Genomic DNA, 18,203 nt, shown 5'->3' with positions numbered 1-18,203 from the left:
TCTTCTGGTCAAAATTGACTAAGTGCCTTCAATTGCTTTAGATTTACATAAATATAAAAATTAAAAGCAAAAAAAAACTGACCTAAAATAAGAATAATAAAAAAAAATTAAGAAATTCAACGGAAAATCTATAACATAGAACCAAAACGAATACGAATCTCAATAATCTATATGCACCAGAGAAAAATTACTTTTTTTTCTGGGGAGCGACTGGGAAAAAAAATAATGATGATGTCATGATGTTTGCAAAAAGAAAAACACAAAGAATTTTGGATGACCAAAAGAAAAAAAAAGAATCAGGGAACATGATGATGATGATGATGAGAAAATAATTCTGGTTGATTTGTTTCAGTTTTCGATTATTTTCGATTTTTTGTTTTGTTTTGTTTTGATTCCACTCAATCTAACCAACGAAAAACAAACAAATCATCGACAGAAGAATTGAGAATCAAACAAGCAAAGAAAGTATAACGACGATAAATATTATTTACATTATTTACATTCAATAAAATGTTTCTATGCAGGAACCAAACAAAACCAAAACAAACTTTTAGTTTTGTTTCCGGCAAATAGTTGATAGAATACAAAAACTTTTATGATGTAAATTGATAAAGTAAATTTGAAATGAAAATACATATAAATTGACGATATGTAATGAAGCAGAAATATTCGTCATTTCAGAAAAACAATGAAACAAGTTTTGATTAATTAAAAAAAAAAAAAAGAAACTATTTGTCTGGTTTGCTTGAATTAATTTATTTTATTTAGATTCTGAATAATAATAATGTGTTTGTAAAAAAAATCAATTATCAGGGTAAACAAAATATTCAAAATAGTAGAAAATTAAAATTTTAGATGTTTCTGTTTTCGGTAACTTTGTGTCAAAAAAAAAAACAACAAAATGAATCAATTAATAATCAATTGTTTTCGTAATTCAAGAATTTTTTGTTGAAAATATTTTGATTTATGTGAAAATGAATCATAATAATGTAAATTTGCATCGGTTGTTGGTGATGATGATGATGATGAATTATTATCATTACCGGTTGATTTTCTTCGTCTTGGTCTTGGTGATGTACAATACTGTGATGGTGGTGATGATAATGATGATGATTCTATTGATTTTAACCATTCAACACTACCATATTGTTGTTGTTGTTGTTGTTGATCATTATGATCCAAATTAAAATTATTATAATAATCATTTGAATCAAAATCGATAACAAGATTACCCAATGAAAAACTTTTCTTTCGTCGTAATTTGCATTTTATTTCAATCGATTCTGTAGAAAGATTTGTTGTTTTTTCTTGTTCTTGATGTTGTGAATCTTTTAGTTCAGATTGTTTCGGTTCGGATTGATTTGCACTGATTTTTTCATCATTATCATCATCATCATCATCATCAATATCGATACTATTTACGTCAATAATCTGATGATGATGTTGATGACGATAATGATTATCATTTTGTGTAGGCGATGAATATTTTAATTGAGAAATTTCATCCATAAGATATTGAATTTGATCTTGATGTTGTCGTATTTCTTCATCAACTTGAAGCATTCTTTTCTGACTAATCAGATTGAATGATGTTAAATTTTGATCAAATTTTTCTATCAATTCAGTAAGACGATTTGAAACCAATGGTAATGTTTTATCGATTTCACATTTATCAATGTCGGTATTTTTTGTCGGTGCACAATTTTGTTTAGCTATCATTAATTCTTCATTGAATGATTTTCTTTCTAAATTTTTGATTACTTTTTCCAATATTGAATCTTTATATAGATCGAATGTCATCATTTCATTTGGATTATTATTATTATAACGTTCATTTATAGTTTCATTTAATTTATCTTCTAAATTATCAAAATATTTACATACATTTTGTATCTGATTATGTAATTGTATAGAATCTTTACGTAATAATAATATTTCATTATTTTTATCATTCAATTCTAAACGATTACGACGATTTTCATTCAATAAACGATTTATACATAAAATTAATGTCGATTCTTCTTGATCATCACAATTATTATATTGATCATTATTATTATTATTATTATTATTATTAAATGTTAAACAATTCCATTCATCTGATAATATTGTTTTCAATGAATTCATCAAACGATAATAACGTAATTCATGGCTATTATTATTATTATTATTATTTAAACCTAATGATGATGATTCATTTGTTCGTATCTTATTATCATTATCATTATCATCATCATCACCAACATTATTCATTGTAACATTGAGATCATTTATCTGTACATCATTACCAGTCATCAATAATGTTGTTGTTGATGTTTGATTAATTTTTGAATGTTGCTGTATTTGTCGTTTTTGTTCATTTGTACATTTAGGAATTTTAAAAATTTCAACATTTTTCGTATTGTTTTTTGTTGCTGTAGTGTTTGTTGTCGTTGTTGCGGTTGTTGTTGTTGTTGTTGTTGATACATTTGGTAATCGACGAAAAAATTTTCTTGCACGATATATCATTGAATGACGATTCATACTTGATGATTTACGACGTAATGTAACTGTACGTTTTACAACATTATTATTATTATTATTATTGGATATCATTGACGATTGAAAATTATTATTATTATTATTATTTGAAATTGAATTTGAGTTCATCAAACTTGAATAATTACGTAATTTTTTTTGCTGTTTTGTTGTATGACGACGTTGTTGTTTTTGCTGTTGTTGTTGTTGTTTTTGATTCAATTCTTGATGATAATGTTCATCATTATCCGTTATAATCATGTTCATTTCATTCACTGTATGGCTGCCATTGACAGATGATACTTGATCGATTAGATTTTTATCTATATATAAAAAATATATAGTAGCATCGATTACAAAAAGAGATTACGAAAAAAAATATTAAATTTAGATTTATAAAAATAAATTAATAATAATAATAATCATGCTTAAAATATTAAATACCTAATTTTAATAATTTTTGTTCATTTTCAAAATTTTTAGTTTTTTTCAATCGTCGTCGTCGTCGCTGTTGTTGTTTTTGTTTTCGATTGTGATTTGCTACAACTGAATCAGATTCTTCACTTGATGATGATGATGAGGACGATGTTTCGGATAAAATTGGCATCATGAAATCTGATATTTTTGTTTCAAATTTCATAATTGTTGTATTATTTTCTTGCCAACAATGATTATTCAATTCAATTGATTGTTTTTGTTCATCAGAATTATTATTATTAGTTACTATCATAGTTGTATCATTGTTGTTGTTATTGTAAATTTCATTCATAATTATAGTCGATGGTGATGAATTAAAATCCTTAGAATGATGATGATGACCATCAATATTATCATTATTATTATGGCAAATTGTTTCATTATTCAATAATGATCCAGAATTCAAATTATTATTATTACGATGATTAATACATTCATAAATACGATTTCCATATTTTTCTTCATTATCATTATCATTATCGTTATTATTATTATTCTTATTACCATCATCATCATCATCATCATCTTCATCATCATCTTCATTGGAATTGATAATAAATCTATCTGTATCAATAATTTTTTCTATCGAACCATGATATTCATTCATCAATAATATATCATTATTTATAATGATATCTTTATCATTATCAATAATTTCATCAAAATCGGATATATTTTCTAAATTATTATTAGCAGCCTTAGCGATAGTAGTTGTAGTAGTTGTAGTAGTAGTAGCGGTAAAATTTGTAACAATTTCATCTTCCGGTACAATAGAATTTAGAATAACACTATCATTGCTACTACTATTACTACCATGATTTGTTAATGATGATCTTCTTGGTGGTGGTGGTGGTGGCGGGGGTGTTGTTGGTGACGTCGGTATTGAAACATTACCATAAATATGTTCATTATTATCATTATCTTGATCATCTAATGATTGTATCATCATTAAATTTGTAAATGATTGACGTTGTTGAAATGTTTTTTTCAATTTTGATGTTGATGATATTACTGGATCATAATAACTTGATCGTGTTTGATTATGTGATTTACTCTTTTCATATAATGGTGTTGATGATAATGATGATGATTTATCTTGTTGTTGTTGTTGTTTTTGTTGATCATTATCATCATTATTAATAGATTGTAATTGTAGCTGTTGATTTAATTTCCAATCTTTATTTTCAAAATAACCTGAATATCGATGATAACGTAATAAACGACGATCAATCGTTGAATCTGTATCGTTAATTGTTTTTGTTTCATTATCATTTTCAACATCATCATCCGGTCGTTTAGATTTTTCACTATTCGGTCTTTTTGCTATGAACGATGATGATGTTGATGATTGAATTGATTGTTGGCTACAAGAGGGCGGCATTGATTGTATTGAAAATTTATCCGATAAATTTGTTGATAATGATCTTTGTGTATGTGGATGTTGATGTTGTTTTTGTTGTAATTCAATTTCATTAGTACCAGGATCACCATCAAGATCTTCATCAAAGGCACTATTATCATCACAAGGTCTATTTTTAGCTTGAATATAGGCAGTAATTAATGCAAATGAATCACGATTATCATGTAATTGAGCTATTTGTGCTGCATTACGTCCAAATTCATCAACAGCTTCAATATCGATACCATTACCAATTAATGGTTCAATTACACGATAAAGACTTTTAACTTTGGCAGCCAAATGTAGATAGGTTTCTTTTTTCTATAAAACAAACAAAAAAAAAAAACAAATTTGATTAAAAAAGAATATTCAAAACAAAACAAATCTAGGACAAGGAATATATTCTTGTTGACATTGACATAATTTCATTGTTTTAATTATTTCATTACAGGTTACCTGGGATATAGCAACCAAAACACGTGCAAATTGGATGAAACATCCAATGACAAGGACAAATATTTATTTATTTAATTATATTTGTTTTATTCAAAGTTAATATATGTCACAATAAACCATTGATTATTATTATTATTATTATTATTATTTTAAAAATTAAATTAACTTACATGATTACGTTTATTATAATCAATATTCATAGCATTACTAATAATATATAGGGCAGCATCAAGATTATCATTAAGTAATGAATAATGTAATGCCGTATTACCATGTTCATTATCGGCAAGATCAACTTTAGCACCGGCATTAACCAATAATCGTACAATATCATTATGACAACATTCAACAGCTTTTATTAATGGTGTACGGCCATCACAATCCTGTATATCAAGATTTGCACCGGTCGACATTAATTGTTTAATTATTGTTAAATTTCCATTACATGATGCATAATGCATTGGTGTACGTTTAAAATTATCCATTGAATTAACATTAATTGTACGTAAATGTTTACGTACACGATCAACATTATTTAAATAAACTGCTTTATGTAATTTGGTAAATGATGAATCAACTTTTTGTAGATCAATATTATAACCACCACGTATAACACGAATCGATGGCATTGATTGTATCGATGCCATTGATAATCTTCGTTGATTAAATGTTGTTGTTGATGATGATGGTGATGATGACGATAAACGTCGAATACTATCGAAAAATTTTTTTACTTTCATTGTTATCTGTTCAATAATTAAAATAATTAATCGATCTATTGATTTGATTTGATTAAATGTTTTATGTGTTATGATTTGTAGGAGAAAACAAAAATTGACTTGAATCAAATCTTATTGAATATATCAAATAAGGAAATAATAATGGTGACATGAATTTCATTTCCGATTTTCACTTGTTGTTGTTGTTCTTGTTTTATCATAATCCGGGTATCGGAATTTTTGTTCAACCGGAAATCACAATTTTGTTATTGTTTGTTTGTTTTTTAGGCAAAAAAAAAATGTTGCTTTTAACAAAATAAAATGAGCGAACAACAAACAACAACAACAAAAAAAATCTAAAATAGTGGCATATAGGAAAGCGAATGGCCGAAACAAACAAAAAAACATGTGAAAAACAAAGATTTTCTGTTGCTTTTGCTGACAACATCAATTTTGATTTTGATTTGATACGGATCATGAAAATCAATTGATTAAAAGTTTGTTGAGCATCTTTCATATGCTATCTTAATAAATGAGAATCTAATCATTGAAATTTTTTTTTTAATTTGGATTGATCGGATCAATCAATCAATCAATCGATTGAATGATTGATTAAATGATGAAAAAAATATTTAAATGTTTATCAAATTTTTTTGTTGTTGTTGTATGGTTTCATTTTCAATGTTGAACTAGAAATAATAATAATAATATTCTCATTTTATGTCAATTTTTGGTGTCAACGTAGTTTATTTTTGATTGATTGATAATGATTTATTTGATTGGTTCGTTGATTGATATGATGATATAGTATCATAAATCAAAGAAAAAAACGAAAAGAAAACAAAATTCTAAATGAAAACAAAATAAAATGGATGATAATGTGTGATGCGTGTGACAAATTGACAAATTAAACAAAGTTTTTTTTTGTTTTGATGAATGTTTTTCTCACTAAAAAAAAGAAACGGTGAAATTTTTCTGTTATAGAATCAAAATGATTGACACAAATGTCATGATTTGATTTTTTTTCGATGAAATATTTATGATGATTCTTTCCGGAAAAAAAACACAGATAAACAAAATTCAACATGGAACACGTTTTTTATCGATGAAATTTTTTCTGGTTTTTGATTTTTGATTCATAAATCCACAATTTCGAATGTTTGATTACAATAATATTCGATGTAAGGTAATATGACGCATATACACCACCACCAACACACACAATATTCAATTTTGAATTGAAAAAAAAACCGAATGAAAATAAAAATAAATAAATGGTGAGTAAGACTTTTTCATAGATTCTTTTCTTTTCTTTTTGGTTGTTTATTCTTATCTATGGGTCGGTCTGTATGTTGATTGGTTTCTGCTGCAGCAATTCCTAAATACCACACACACACACATATTATCAATGAAACAGACTACTTCTTCAACTTCTTAAAACACGTTTTTTTTGTTTGTTTGTTTGTCTTCGGGTTATGGTTAGTTTTTTTTCATCATTTCCTCATGTCATGAATGTAGAGCTGTTGCTGTTGTTGTCTTGTCAATGGCTGATTGCTTGATTTGGTTGAGTTTTTTTTTCATGTGATGATGATTATAATGTTGTCCGACAAAAAATAGACCCACCGACCAATTCATTCGTACAATTCATATGGTGTGTGTGTCTGCAACATTTGCAACAAACAACAACAACAAAAAAAAATTTGAGTCAGTCAGTAAGTCAAATCAAATCAAATTGTTCAGACAAGAAATGAATCTATTGAAGAAAAAAAAAACAAAAAAAAAAAACAAATGCTATGTCTGTATCTGTTTTCAAGGCGAAAAGAAAAAATCTGAGAATATTTATGTATGATTATGGATGGTTGGTTGTTGAATGCAGAAATTGTTGTTGTTGTTTGGTTATTAGAGAAGCGTGTAGTGTAGGTTCCTATACTACCTCTCTCTCTATTTCTTGCATCTCTTTTTTCATGATTCAAATGATGATGAAAAAATAGCCGTCGTCAATGTTGATTTTAATGATGATTTTTCTGTTTCTTTTTCTGATTTTGCAAAAAGGAAAAAAAATTTTTTAGGATTAGGCATCATCAAAGGTATGAATCATTTTTTTTTCTTTTGAAAAAATTTACATACCTTGCTGCTGATTTGAAAAAAAAAATCTGGTTGGATACCAAAATCAATCAATCAATCAATCAAATCATTCATTTGGAAAACCAATGATAACCATCATCATCATCATCATGGTACCATTTCTATTAATCGATTAAAAAAATCGATCAACTTTAGGTCAGTCAACAACAACAACAAATGTTGTTTAGATTAGATTGAAGTGAATTGGATTGAAAAAAAAATCTTTTGGTATCCATGCATGTGTGTGGTTGTTGTTGTTGTTGTTGATTTGAAGCAATAGCAAAAAAAAAGCAAAAAATGTTCACTCTTGTTGATCATTTTTCGTCGTTGTTGTTATTGTCGCCGGTTGTCGTTTGTTTGTTTGTGTTATTAGAATTATAATGTCGGTGATGGTTGCTAATATAAATTTTGATCATACACACAAGCACACACAATAATTTTTTTTTTTGGTATCCTGGTTACGGCCAGTCAGCCAGCCGCACATATGTTGTTGTTTTTGATAGGAAAAATTAAGACAACCAAAGAGAAGAATTCAATGATGATGGCTGTGGAATGATGATAGTGAATGGCATAAAGGATTTATTTTCATTAGTTGATTGAAATTTTGTTCATTTACATTTTCGTCTTAATAATAATAATAAATTATGAATATTTTGATGTTTGTTTTTGATTTTTATACCTATTTTTTATGTATATTTATTTATCATCAACATTTGATTGATGCGGATCATTTTTTTATGGTCAATTTGCTTGAATGTTATTGTTGTTGTTGTTGTTTATATTTAGTCATATTACATGATACACAAACAAGCCAAAAAACATTACACGGATAATTTTTTTTTTTACTAATAATTTTTATTTTTGGAAAAAAAAATTGCGGAAATTAAATGTCAAAAGAAACGATACGGAACCAGTGCAACAAAAAAAAACAATGGAAATTTGTTTGAAAAAAAAATCTTTATCAATAAATTTTTTATTCAAAGTTCAATGGACAAAAACAAAAACAAAAATAAAAACAGAAACAGAAACACAGAAACAAAATCATTATTCGAAATTGAATGAGCGTACATTTTCTTCTTCTTATTTTCTGGGATTCTTTTTCTGAATTTTTGGTCGATTCCATTTACAATTTTATCAGTTTCCGTCTCTCTGTGTGTATAGTTGATGTGTTAAAAGGAAAACATTTTGTTTTTGTAAACTAAAACCCAAACCAGATGCAAAACAAAAAAATAAATTGAATGTATTATTAGTGAAACTTGTCATTTATATATATGAAAAAACAGCTAAATAAAAGTCTGTGCGTGTTTTGTTTATCCATTTCAATTTATTATTTTTGTCCGGTCTGGTCATTTGAAATAAGATTCGGAAAAATAAATTGACCAAATTAAATGTCGCGTGTACAATATGTCCATATGTTTATGTTTATGTTCATGAATGAATTATTATGGGTGGGTGGATAAATGAATTGGTCAGAATTTTGATATCCCGAAAACAGATGCAGATGTTTTCCAAAAATGAAAATAATTACAATAAATCACTTTTGGTTTCTGTGTTCAATTGGAATTGGTCAATATGATAAAAATATGGACGAGTCGATTTATTGAAAATGAGAAAATAGTAGCCAATTGGACTAATATTTTTCAAACAAAACAAAAATTATCAAATTTTTTAACATCATAGGAAAACAAATATACAAAAACCAAAAATCATATTCCAAAACAAAAAACAAACTAAATGAATGGTGTCAAGGCTAATTTTTTCTACATTCAATGTGAACGGGAAAAAAAATTTGCAATGTGCATATGATATCACAAACAAGCAAACAGAAAAAATATCATTAAAATCAATGGGAGAAAAAAAAGAATAGGCATTGATTTCATTTGTAAGGACCTTGTCTCGTTCATCATTTCTTTATTTCCTTCATTTCATTTTTTTCCAATTGATTATTTTTTTCTAATCGTTTTCAAGATGTAAAACAATGATGATGATGATCGTTGCCACCTACACACACAAACATGGCCATTTTAGAAAATCGAGGAAATCGCGGAACAAAGCGACGGGATAAAAAAAATTCCGGTTATTTCAACTTTGAAATTTTATTGCAAAAAAAAATTCTTTAACAATTTTTTCATCAATCGATTGATTTGATTGATTGGATTAATTAATGGAAAATAAATAGCCATAACATTATCATTGATTCATTCTTTCATTTTTTTTGTTTGGTTGTTATATAATAAGCAAAAAAAACATGATAAACAGATAATTAAAAAAAGAATCCGGAAGAATGAACAAGAAAATGGTTATGTCTAAAAAAAACAACGATGGATGGATGATAATCAAAAAAAAAGAAAGAAGGGTATCTTTCTATTATTATTATATAAGGGTTATGTTGTTGCTTAAATCGGCATTTTTTTGATTATAATGATAGGTTGTTGTTGTTGTTTTTATTATTACTTATTTACATTATAAGTAAGTAAGTAAAACAAAACCCGTTTTTATATTATTTTTTGATATATGTCGATGTTTTTTTTGGTAAAATCTGTGTGTTTGTGTGTGTGTATGTATTATATATTTTTTGTTTTCTTCTAAATAATTATATTCAGGAAGTATTATTAAATCAATCAATCAATCAATTAATATGAATTATTTTCGTGTTGTTGTTGTTGTTTTCATTCATTTTTTTTTTTTTTTGATAATTTTTTATTTTCATTGAGCAGCCAATGAAATAATACCGCATCCAACTCTACCACCGGCATTACCCGTTGTACGGCTATCTTGTTGACCACCTCGACCAAGATCATCTTGATTGGCATGTACCTTGTTGTTTTTTTGATCAGATAAATTATTGAAGGGTACAGAAATTAAAAAAATAAGATGTATAAAAAACTTACAACTACACCACGACCAAGAATTGAATATTGTCCAGTCAATGAAATACGTTGATCTAACATATTAAATTCAGCCATACCATTTTGATTGGCTTCAATATTACCCAAATCACCGGCATGTCTTTGTTGATCATTTGGTGCACCATGATTATTATTATCTGGATTAAAATGTCCACCCATACTAGTACAAGAATTACGTGTATCACCATATTGATGTACATGAAAACCATGTAAACCGGGTGTCAATCCGGTTATACGACCGGATACTTGTAAATTCATTGAATTTGGCTAAAACCAAAAAACAAAAATTTTTAAATTATCATTCAAAAATTAATAATCATAAATACCATTTGTCGAAATTGTACAATTCCTTGTACATCTTTGCCTTCAATTTTTGCAACAGCAACTAATGGTTCGGAACTGGAAGTTGCAGTAGATGTTGATGATGATGTTACTTGTATTGTTGATGTTGTTTGTCTTGTTGGATAATAATTTCGTTGCTGTTGTTGTTGTTGTTGTTGCGGTACAACTGAATAGAATTGTTGGAATGGTTGTTGTTGTTGTTGTGGTTGCTCAAAATAACTACGATATCCTTGCCATGCATTACCACGATTATTTTGATAACCATTGCTACCAATACCAGAAGTAGGAGCAACAGCACCATTACTATTACCAAAATATGATTGACAATTTACACTAATCATAAATAATATTTGATAACAACCAAAGGTAAATAGAATAATTTTGGAAATATTTCCAATAGCCATAATTATTGCCATTATTGTTTGTTTTCGTTTAAAGAAAATGATTTATCGTTCGATCAAAATTATTGCCTGAAAATAAGATTGTAAAAAAGAATTGGATTTTTATTTTTTTGGTAAAAAAAATTTAAAATATTCATACCTTTATCAAATGTTTGAACTGTTTGGTTATGTGAAAATGTAAAAAATTTTTATAAATATCAATAATAAACGAAAATAATCAAAATAACAAACAACAACAACAACTTGTTGATATCAAAGACAAATTCAAACAACAACAACAATAACAAACAAACGAAACAACCAAGGTAAGTGGATATTATTTATATATAAAGGATGTTGTCACTGAATAATGATGATGATGATATCGTTTTTTTTCTATGGAAAAAAGGGAAATTTTTTTTTATTTTGGAAATGAGAGAAAAAAAAAGTGAAAGAGAAAATTTTGTTTTGAATGAAATTAATGAAGTGAACATAACAACAAAAACGAAAAACCAGAAAAACTTTGAAAGAGAAAAAAAAATTAAATGATGCTGAATCGACATCAATGATAATCATAGGATATCATCATTATCATTATGATGATGATGATTATCATCGTGATGTTCTTTAATTAATGATAGTTGTTGATGATGATGATGATGATGACATAATATGCAATGATCAACAGAAATGTTCGAGTTTTTTTTCTGAAAATGTCAGCCAATTTTTTTTTTTTTGTTTTCGTTATTGTCAATTGAACGGATAAATTGATTGATTATAGACTTTTTTGTTTTAATTATTGATTATTTTTTTTCATTTATTTTCAATAATTTTTTCCTTATTTTAATTTAAAAAAAAATTGAAATTGAAATCATTTTTTTTCTGAGGGGAAACAAGAAATTCGGAATTTTAGGAACAAAGATGTTTTAAGAAATTTTCAATTTATAATCAAATCCAAATATAATTCATATGATGGTCAAGTTGATTGTAGATTAAAATCGACTACCACGTCTTCCGCCACCACCACCACCACGACGATTAAAGATACGATTCAAGAATCCACCACGTCCATTACCACCGTTATTATTGATTCCGTTATTAACACGATTTTGTCGTCCACCACTCCCACCACCACCAATATTATTACCACCAGAACGAGGTGGTGTTGGTCCCAATGATAATGGACTTACTTGATTATAATTACGTGGTTGTCGTCTTTGTGCTATAACCGAACCAATCAATATAATAATGGTCATAATCATGACCGTTGATAATGATAATGATGATGATAGGAAACGCATTTTTGTTAGTCGAAATTAAAACCAAAAAACTTTGAAAAACTTAAAAAAAATTTCAAAAACCAAAACGCAATTAAACAGAGAAATAAAAACGTAAAGAAAATGATTGAACGTTGAAATGTTTTCCATCGTATCGTTTTTATATCGAAAATATAAAATCTGTTGAAATTTTTTTCCTATTCAATGTCCACAATTGAATACCTCCTTATTTATTTAGTCTTTACATTTGTATTTGTATTTTATCGATTACACAAGGTTGTATAGAATGAATGAATGTTACATTCATGATATTTCATTTTTTTTTATCTTTGAATTTACCTGAGGGCTGTTGTGTTTGTGTGCATGTGTGTTTGTTTTGGTTTTGACATTGAAAATATTCACAATTTAGTTTCGATGATGATGATGATAGTGATAATGATAATGATTATAACAATCTTTACTGTTCACATCTTCTTTTACAAACAAAAACACAAGATGCCAATGTTGTTGGACATCAATATTTTGTGCATTTTTTTCCTTTTTGTCTTGTGGTTTGAAACAAATTTGATTAATTTCAAGATTCTTTCAAAATTAGATTTCAATGTTTCAAAATTGATTACATGATTGAAATGAAATCATTTTGAAAATCAAATATTTGATTTTCAAAAAAAAGGGTTAGTTTTACAAAGGTGATATGTATTGATTGATTGAATAATTCTTTCACACGCACTCTGATCATCATTTATCATTCTATAGTTATGTATGTCAGCAAATAGAAAAAAAAATTACATCAATTTCGACCATGAAAAAAAAAAAATTAAAAAACCCATATTGATATCGAATCAAACCAATCAATCATTCGACAAGGTTGAATTTCTTTTTCCATTTTTTTAGATTCATTCATTCAACAACATAAAGCAAATTTCATACGTATAAAATGTTGTTTTTTTTGCTCTGTTTTGTTGTTATTTGTTGATGCGTTTTATGTTGTTTTTTTTAATATTTTCGATTGAATGATTTCCTATATTTCTTAATATCCAATCAGTCAGTCACGAGATTTTTTTTTTTAATAATTATTATTATTATTATCAAAATTAAGGATTATTAACCAATTCTTTAATCAGAAAAAATCTGATCATATGACATTTTATCGATATCATATCGATAAAACAAATTTTCTGGAATCCATAAGTGTTAATAGAAAGCAAAATGTTTGTTTTTTTCTACGATAACAATAATCTTATCAATCAATCAATCGATTTTTCTTTGTTCCAATCGATTTTGTGTTAAAAATTCTCACAATTAGATTCTTTGACCTAAATTTTCAGCATAATCATTAACCTCAACAGCAACAACAAATTGAAAAAATTCTTAATATTTCAGTCAATAAACCGAACGGAAAGTGATATTATTTCAATCGATGACTAATATCTTTGTTCAAACATTATTGTTGTTGGTGGTTATGATGATGGATTATCATTATTATTTCACATGTTGCATTTCATACCAAAAAAAAGAAAAAACAATCCCATTGACAATAGCTATATTGAGAAATAGAGATAAGCAAACTAAACTTAAAAAAAACTGGAACATTGTCATCATATTAACAGTTTCTATAACAACGTTTATCCTTACGGTTTTTGATTATAATTCTATAATCTATATGGAACACAAGGGATATGGAAAGAGAGAGAGAGAGAGAGAGAATTTCATTTTTTTTTTTTTTTGGTTGGATTTATTATAATCTAAATGATTATAGCTAATTTATAACTGATGCAAGTTTTCCATTAATTACAGTAGGTAAGCATCATTTTTTTCCAAAAAAAAATGCATAATTCCTTCATTAGAAAATTTTTGTGATGAAATTTATTTCTGTCTGCTTTTAATTACAATGTTTGATGTAGATGATGATGATATTACGTATTTGTCATTTTGATGTTAATCATACCAGAGAGTAGAAAATATTTGAAAAAAAGAGGTAATTGAGAGAGAGAAAAAGTAAAGATCTCATAAATCCATTTTCATAATTTAAAATATATCGATAAAAAAAAAGACGACAGCTTTAAATTTCATTTTAATTTCTCACGTCGTGTTCAACAACATATTACAACGATAATTTATCTTCTTTTTTTTCTTTGTTTCACTCTTTCTTTCTAAAAAAAACAACCAATTTAATGTAATGATGATACTTGAAATCTTTCAATTTTTTTGTTTGTGTGTGTGTGATTGTTTTCAATTAATTAACCTTATCAATCAAAATGTTTTCATCTAATTTTTTTCTATTTTTTTCATTATCATTTTAGATTTTATTTTGAATTGAATCGATTTCAACTATTTCAAGTAAAAAAATGGGTTTCGATCAAACACGTTTTGAATCAAAAATTACCGATGAATTTCTTTGTCCAATTTGTTTAGATGTTTTAAATAATCCTGTTTATCTACCAAATTGTGAACATGTTTATTGTATGGAATGTATACAAAATTGGATGACAAAAAATAAAACACAAACATGTCCAATGGATCGTATACAATTAGATCCGGATAAATTTCAACAACCATTACGTTCATTTTGTAATCTATTAAATCGTTTAAAAATTCGTTGTCAATTTAATTCCTGTAATGAATATATTTATCTTTCGGATTTAAAACAACATGAACAATATTGTTTTCATAATCCAGATAATTTAAATAAAGAAATTCAATGTTCTAGTTAAGTATATTTTTAATTTATTCCATTAATTAATTGATTCTAATTGTAATATCTTTTGTTTTATTTTACTTTTTACTTTTTTCAATGAAAAAATGATTATAGATTGTGATTTAAAAATAAAAATTACTGAACAAAGACATGATTGTTTAAAAGATTTAAAATCGATAATTGAAAAATTAAATAAAATAAATGAACAAACTAAAATAAATTTAATGGAAAAAACTGAACAATTTAAACAACAACAGAAAACAATTGAATTGTTGAAGAAGAAAAATTCTGATCTAGAACAAATGGTAAAAAAATTACGTGAAGAAATTCAAGCTAAAAATGATGTTTTAGAAATGTCAAATATTCAAAATATTGATCATAACCATACAAACAATTCAAATCAACAACAACAACAAATATCATCAATATTATTGAATGATTGTTTGTCTCAAATTAATAATGATAAAACATCATCATTTTCAATTCCAACAATAATGAATAATAATATGTTGATAGTACGAAGACGACGTGCACCACCAATACCACCACCAAAACCACCACGTTTAATATTATCATCATCATTATCATCAACAATAAATAATAATAATAATGAAGAAATATTGATTGATCTTGATTCAAATAATAATAATAATAATAATAATAGCCAAGATTGTCAACCAAAATCAATGAATTTTAATCAATTAATTAATTATAATAATAATAATAATCAAGAGGATTCTACATCATTATCGTCGTCGTCGTCGTCATCATCATCATCATCATCCACATCACAACCGCAACAACCATTATCATCACCGTTACCACCAACAACACCAACACAATCATCATCATCATCATCATCATCAGTATTTGATATATCACATGTTTTACAATTTTTAAATCAAAAAATTACACTTATCGATCCAATTACTAATTATAATCAAATGAATAATAATTCAAAAAATTTAAATGTTCATCGTGCTTGTTCATTGGTTGACCGTAGACATTTTTATGGTACAAATATAAATATTGATAAAAGTATATCGATTATGGTTGGTAAAAAAAATTCACATTCATTTCCATTAAAATATGAGATACGTTTATTAGAATATATTGGTAATGTTTTTTTTGTTTTGTTTTGTTTTAATTTAGAAAAATTTATTAATTTTGAATTTTATTTAGAACCATTTTTACGAAAAAATTCTCGTGTTTTAGATATTGGTTCGGGTATGGGTCATTTAACCTGTTTATTAGCAAATCTATGTCAATTTGTAGTCGGTATTGATAATGTTAAAGAATTGGTTAAAAAATCGCAAGAAATTGTAGCAAAATATTATCAAAATTTACAACTTTGTTTTTGTAAAACAGATGGCCGTAATGGTTGTGAAAATTATTCACCATATGATTTAATATTAATTGAACCAATAATACGTACCGGTACGGTACCTGAAAAATTATTTCGTCAATTAAAACCAAATGGTTCAATTATAGCTATTGTACGTTTTACAGATGAATATCAACAATTATTACAACAATCACAGCAACAACAACAACAACAACAACCACAATTAAATCGATTTCAATTAGTACGATTTATTAAAATGAATAATTTACAAATAACATTAGAAATATTATGTAATGATCATGATTGGCTTGTACAGAATCATAAAGATTGTTTTCAATAATAATAATAATTCAATCAAGATTTTGTAATTTTTTTTTTAATTTATAATTTTTTAGATAATTTTGTTTTGGAATAAAAATTTGTTATAAAATTTTTGTTTGTTGTAATTTTTTTTCAACTTTGAATTCTTTTTTTCTTTTTTTTTGTTCAGTTTCAATGATAAAACATTGACGTTTGTACGTTTCGTTCAATTCCAACCAACCAACAACAACAAAAAAAATCGCATTATATAATCATATAAAAATCAGATTTCTCTTTCTTTTCGATAATTAATTGATTGAATGTGATCGAATTTCAATCAAACAATCTTTGCATTGATTTAGCTTCATTTGGGGGGTGGGAGAGGGAATGAAATGGAAATTGATTTTTTTTCATTTCATTTTAGTTTTTGTTGATAAAAATTTTGGTAAAATGATATCATACACAAACACACACACAGATATATTCATTTTGTTTCGTTTTCGTATATATTTGATGTATGTATGTGTGTATTTGATGATGATAATATTTTGATTATGATATTAAATATGAAATTCAATATGATTCGAATCGAAAAAAAACAAATCAAAAAAAAAAATTGATTTTCAATTTGCCAAGAAAAATAATAATTGATTGATTTCATTGAATGATTGTGAATTTTCAAGAATTCCTTCTTCTTCTTTCATTTTATTTTATTAATCATCAATAATGATCATGATGTAGAGAGATGTTGTGTAAGAAAACCAAAAAAAAAAAAACCAAACTCAAAATACAATCCGTACTAATATCACTAAGATTAGCTAAATAATTATGAAATCATATCATCATTGTGAAATAAATAAATAAATAAATATTATTTAAAAAAGATTTTTTTTTATTATATTTAAAAACTGAAAATTTGATATGATGATTAAATTGATGCGTATTTTAAGATATTATATCCGGCCATTTCTATTGAACCAACCAACAGCAGCAAAAAAAAACATGTGATTCATTTCAATTGTCAATAATAGTGAAGGAAGAAAAAAATCATCTGAAATGAATCAATATGGAAAAATCCAAATTCCAGAAAAAAAACTGACCAATGACAATGACCTTTTGATATGTTTTTCTGGAATCTGATTGAAGGATTTTTGTTTTCTTAAGATTCACTCACAACGTTTGAAATGTTTGCAATTGGTATCATTGTTTCTCAAACAAATAATGAATTTTTGGACAAAATCAAAATGAAACTTGACTAAA

The 18,203-nt window shown here is 26.2% G+C and overlaps 3 protein-coding genes across 8 annotated transcripts; 1 reads left to right on the top strand and 2 right to left on the bottom strand.

Moving 5' to 3' along the window:
• Nucleotides 1-745: 745 nt before the first annotated feature.
• On the bottom strand, nt 746-6,667 carry LOC113789688 (uncharacterized). The gene is made up of 3 exons (XM_075823516.1): nt 5,020-6,667; nt 2,962-4,714; nt 746-2,840 (listed from the first exon to the last, which is right to left on the bottom strand). The coding sequence occupies exons 1-3, from the start codon at nt 5,587-5,589 to the stop codon at nt 907-909; spliced, it is 4,257 nt and encodes a 1,418-aa protein (XP_075679631.1). The 5' UTR covers nt 5,590-6,667; the 3' UTR covers nt 746-906.
• A 90-nt stretch (nt 6,668-6,757) lies between these two features.
• Nucleotides 6,758-17,073, top strand: LOC113789690 (uncharacterized). 6 transcript variants are annotated; one of them, XM_075823522.1, is made up of 4 exons: nt 6,758-6,845; nt 14,904-15,309; nt 15,413-16,414; nt 16,481-17,073. In XM_075823522.1, the coding sequence occupies exons 2-4, from the start codon at nt 14,949-14,951 to the stop codon at nt 16,981-16,983; spliced, it is 1,866 nt and encodes a 621-aa protein (XP_075679637.1). In that variant the 5' UTR covers nt 6,758-6,845; nt 14,904-14,948; the 3' UTR covers nt 16,984-17,073. The 6 variants fall into 6 exon arrangements, with proteins under 6 accessions (XP_075679637.1, XP_075679635.1, XP_075679633.1 ...); XM_075823520.1 differs by lacking the exon at nt 6,758-6,845 and adding an exon at nt 7,169-7,280; XM_075823518.1 differs by lacking the exon at nt 6,758-6,845 and adding an exon at nt 11,525-11,649.
• Nucleotides 10,369-11,623, bottom strand: LOC113789566 (superoxide dismutase [Cu-Zn] 5-like). Its single transcript, XM_027339121.2, has 4 exons — nt 11,484-11,623; nt 10,928-11,413; nt 10,584-10,868; nt 10,369-10,509 (listed from the first exon to the last, which is right to left on the bottom strand). Exons 2-4 carry the CDS (start codon nt 11,357-11,359, stop codon nt 10,399-10,401), a joined length of 828 nt encoding a protein of 275 aa, XP_027194922.2. The 5' UTR covers nt 11,360-11,413; nt 11,484-11,623; the 3' UTR covers nt 10,369-10,398.
• Nucleotides 17,074-18,203: the final 1,130 nt, after the last annotated feature.

The sequence above is a fragment of the Dermatophagoides pteronyssinus genome, unplaced genomic scaffold (genome assembly GCF_027571235.1).
Source record: "Dermatophagoides pteronyssinus isolate colony J.1.1.1.1 unplaced genomic scaffold, Derpt_VIB-CSIC_2022.12 sq0030, whole genome shotgun sequence".
Lineage (NCBI taxonomy): Eukaryota > Metazoa > Arthropoda > Arachnida > Sarcoptiformes > Pyroglyphidae > Dermatophagoides > Dermatophagoides pteronyssinus.
Note: the sequence above shows the minus strand (reverse complement) of the source record. Positions and strands in the feature narration are given on the sequence as shown.

Bases quoted from the DNA above. Each gene is read 5' to 3' on its own strand.
- LOC113789566 (XM_027339121.2), bottom strand. From the start codon at position 11,359: ATGGCAATAATTATGGCTATTGGAAATATTTCCAAAATTATTCTATTT. The intron at 10,869-10,927 runs GTATTTATGATT...TTTTGGTTTTAG, and splicing joins TTGTACAATTTCGACAAATG to CCAAATTCAATGAATTTACA. The intron at 10,510-10,583 runs GTAAGTTTTTTA...AAAAACAACAAG, and splicing joins TTCTTGGTCGTGGTGTAGTT to GTACATGCCAATCAAGATGA.
- LOC113789688 (XM_075823516.1), bottom strand. From the start codon at position 5,589: ATGAAAGTAAAAAAATTTTTCGATAGTATTCGACGTTTATCGTCATCA. The intron at 4,715-5,019 runs GTAAGTTAATTT...TTTGTTTTATAG, and splicing joins ATTATAATAAACGTAATCAT to AAAAAAGAAACCTATCTACA. The intron at 2,841-2,961 runs GTATTTAATATT...TTTTATATATAG, and splicing joins ACAAAAATTATTAAAATTAG to ATAAAAATCTAATCGATCAA.
- LOC113789690 (XM_075823522.1), top strand. From the start codon at position 14,949: ATGGGTTTCGATCAAACACGTTTTGAATCAAAAATTACCGATGAATTT. The intron at 15,310-15,412 runs GTTAAGTATATT...AAATGATTATAG, and splicing joins TAAAGAAATTCAATGTTCTA to ATTGTGATTTAAAAATAAAA. The intron at 16,415-16,480 runs GTAATGTTTTTT...AATTTTATTTAG, and splicing joins ACGTTTATTAGAATATATTG to AACCATTTTTACGAAAAAAT.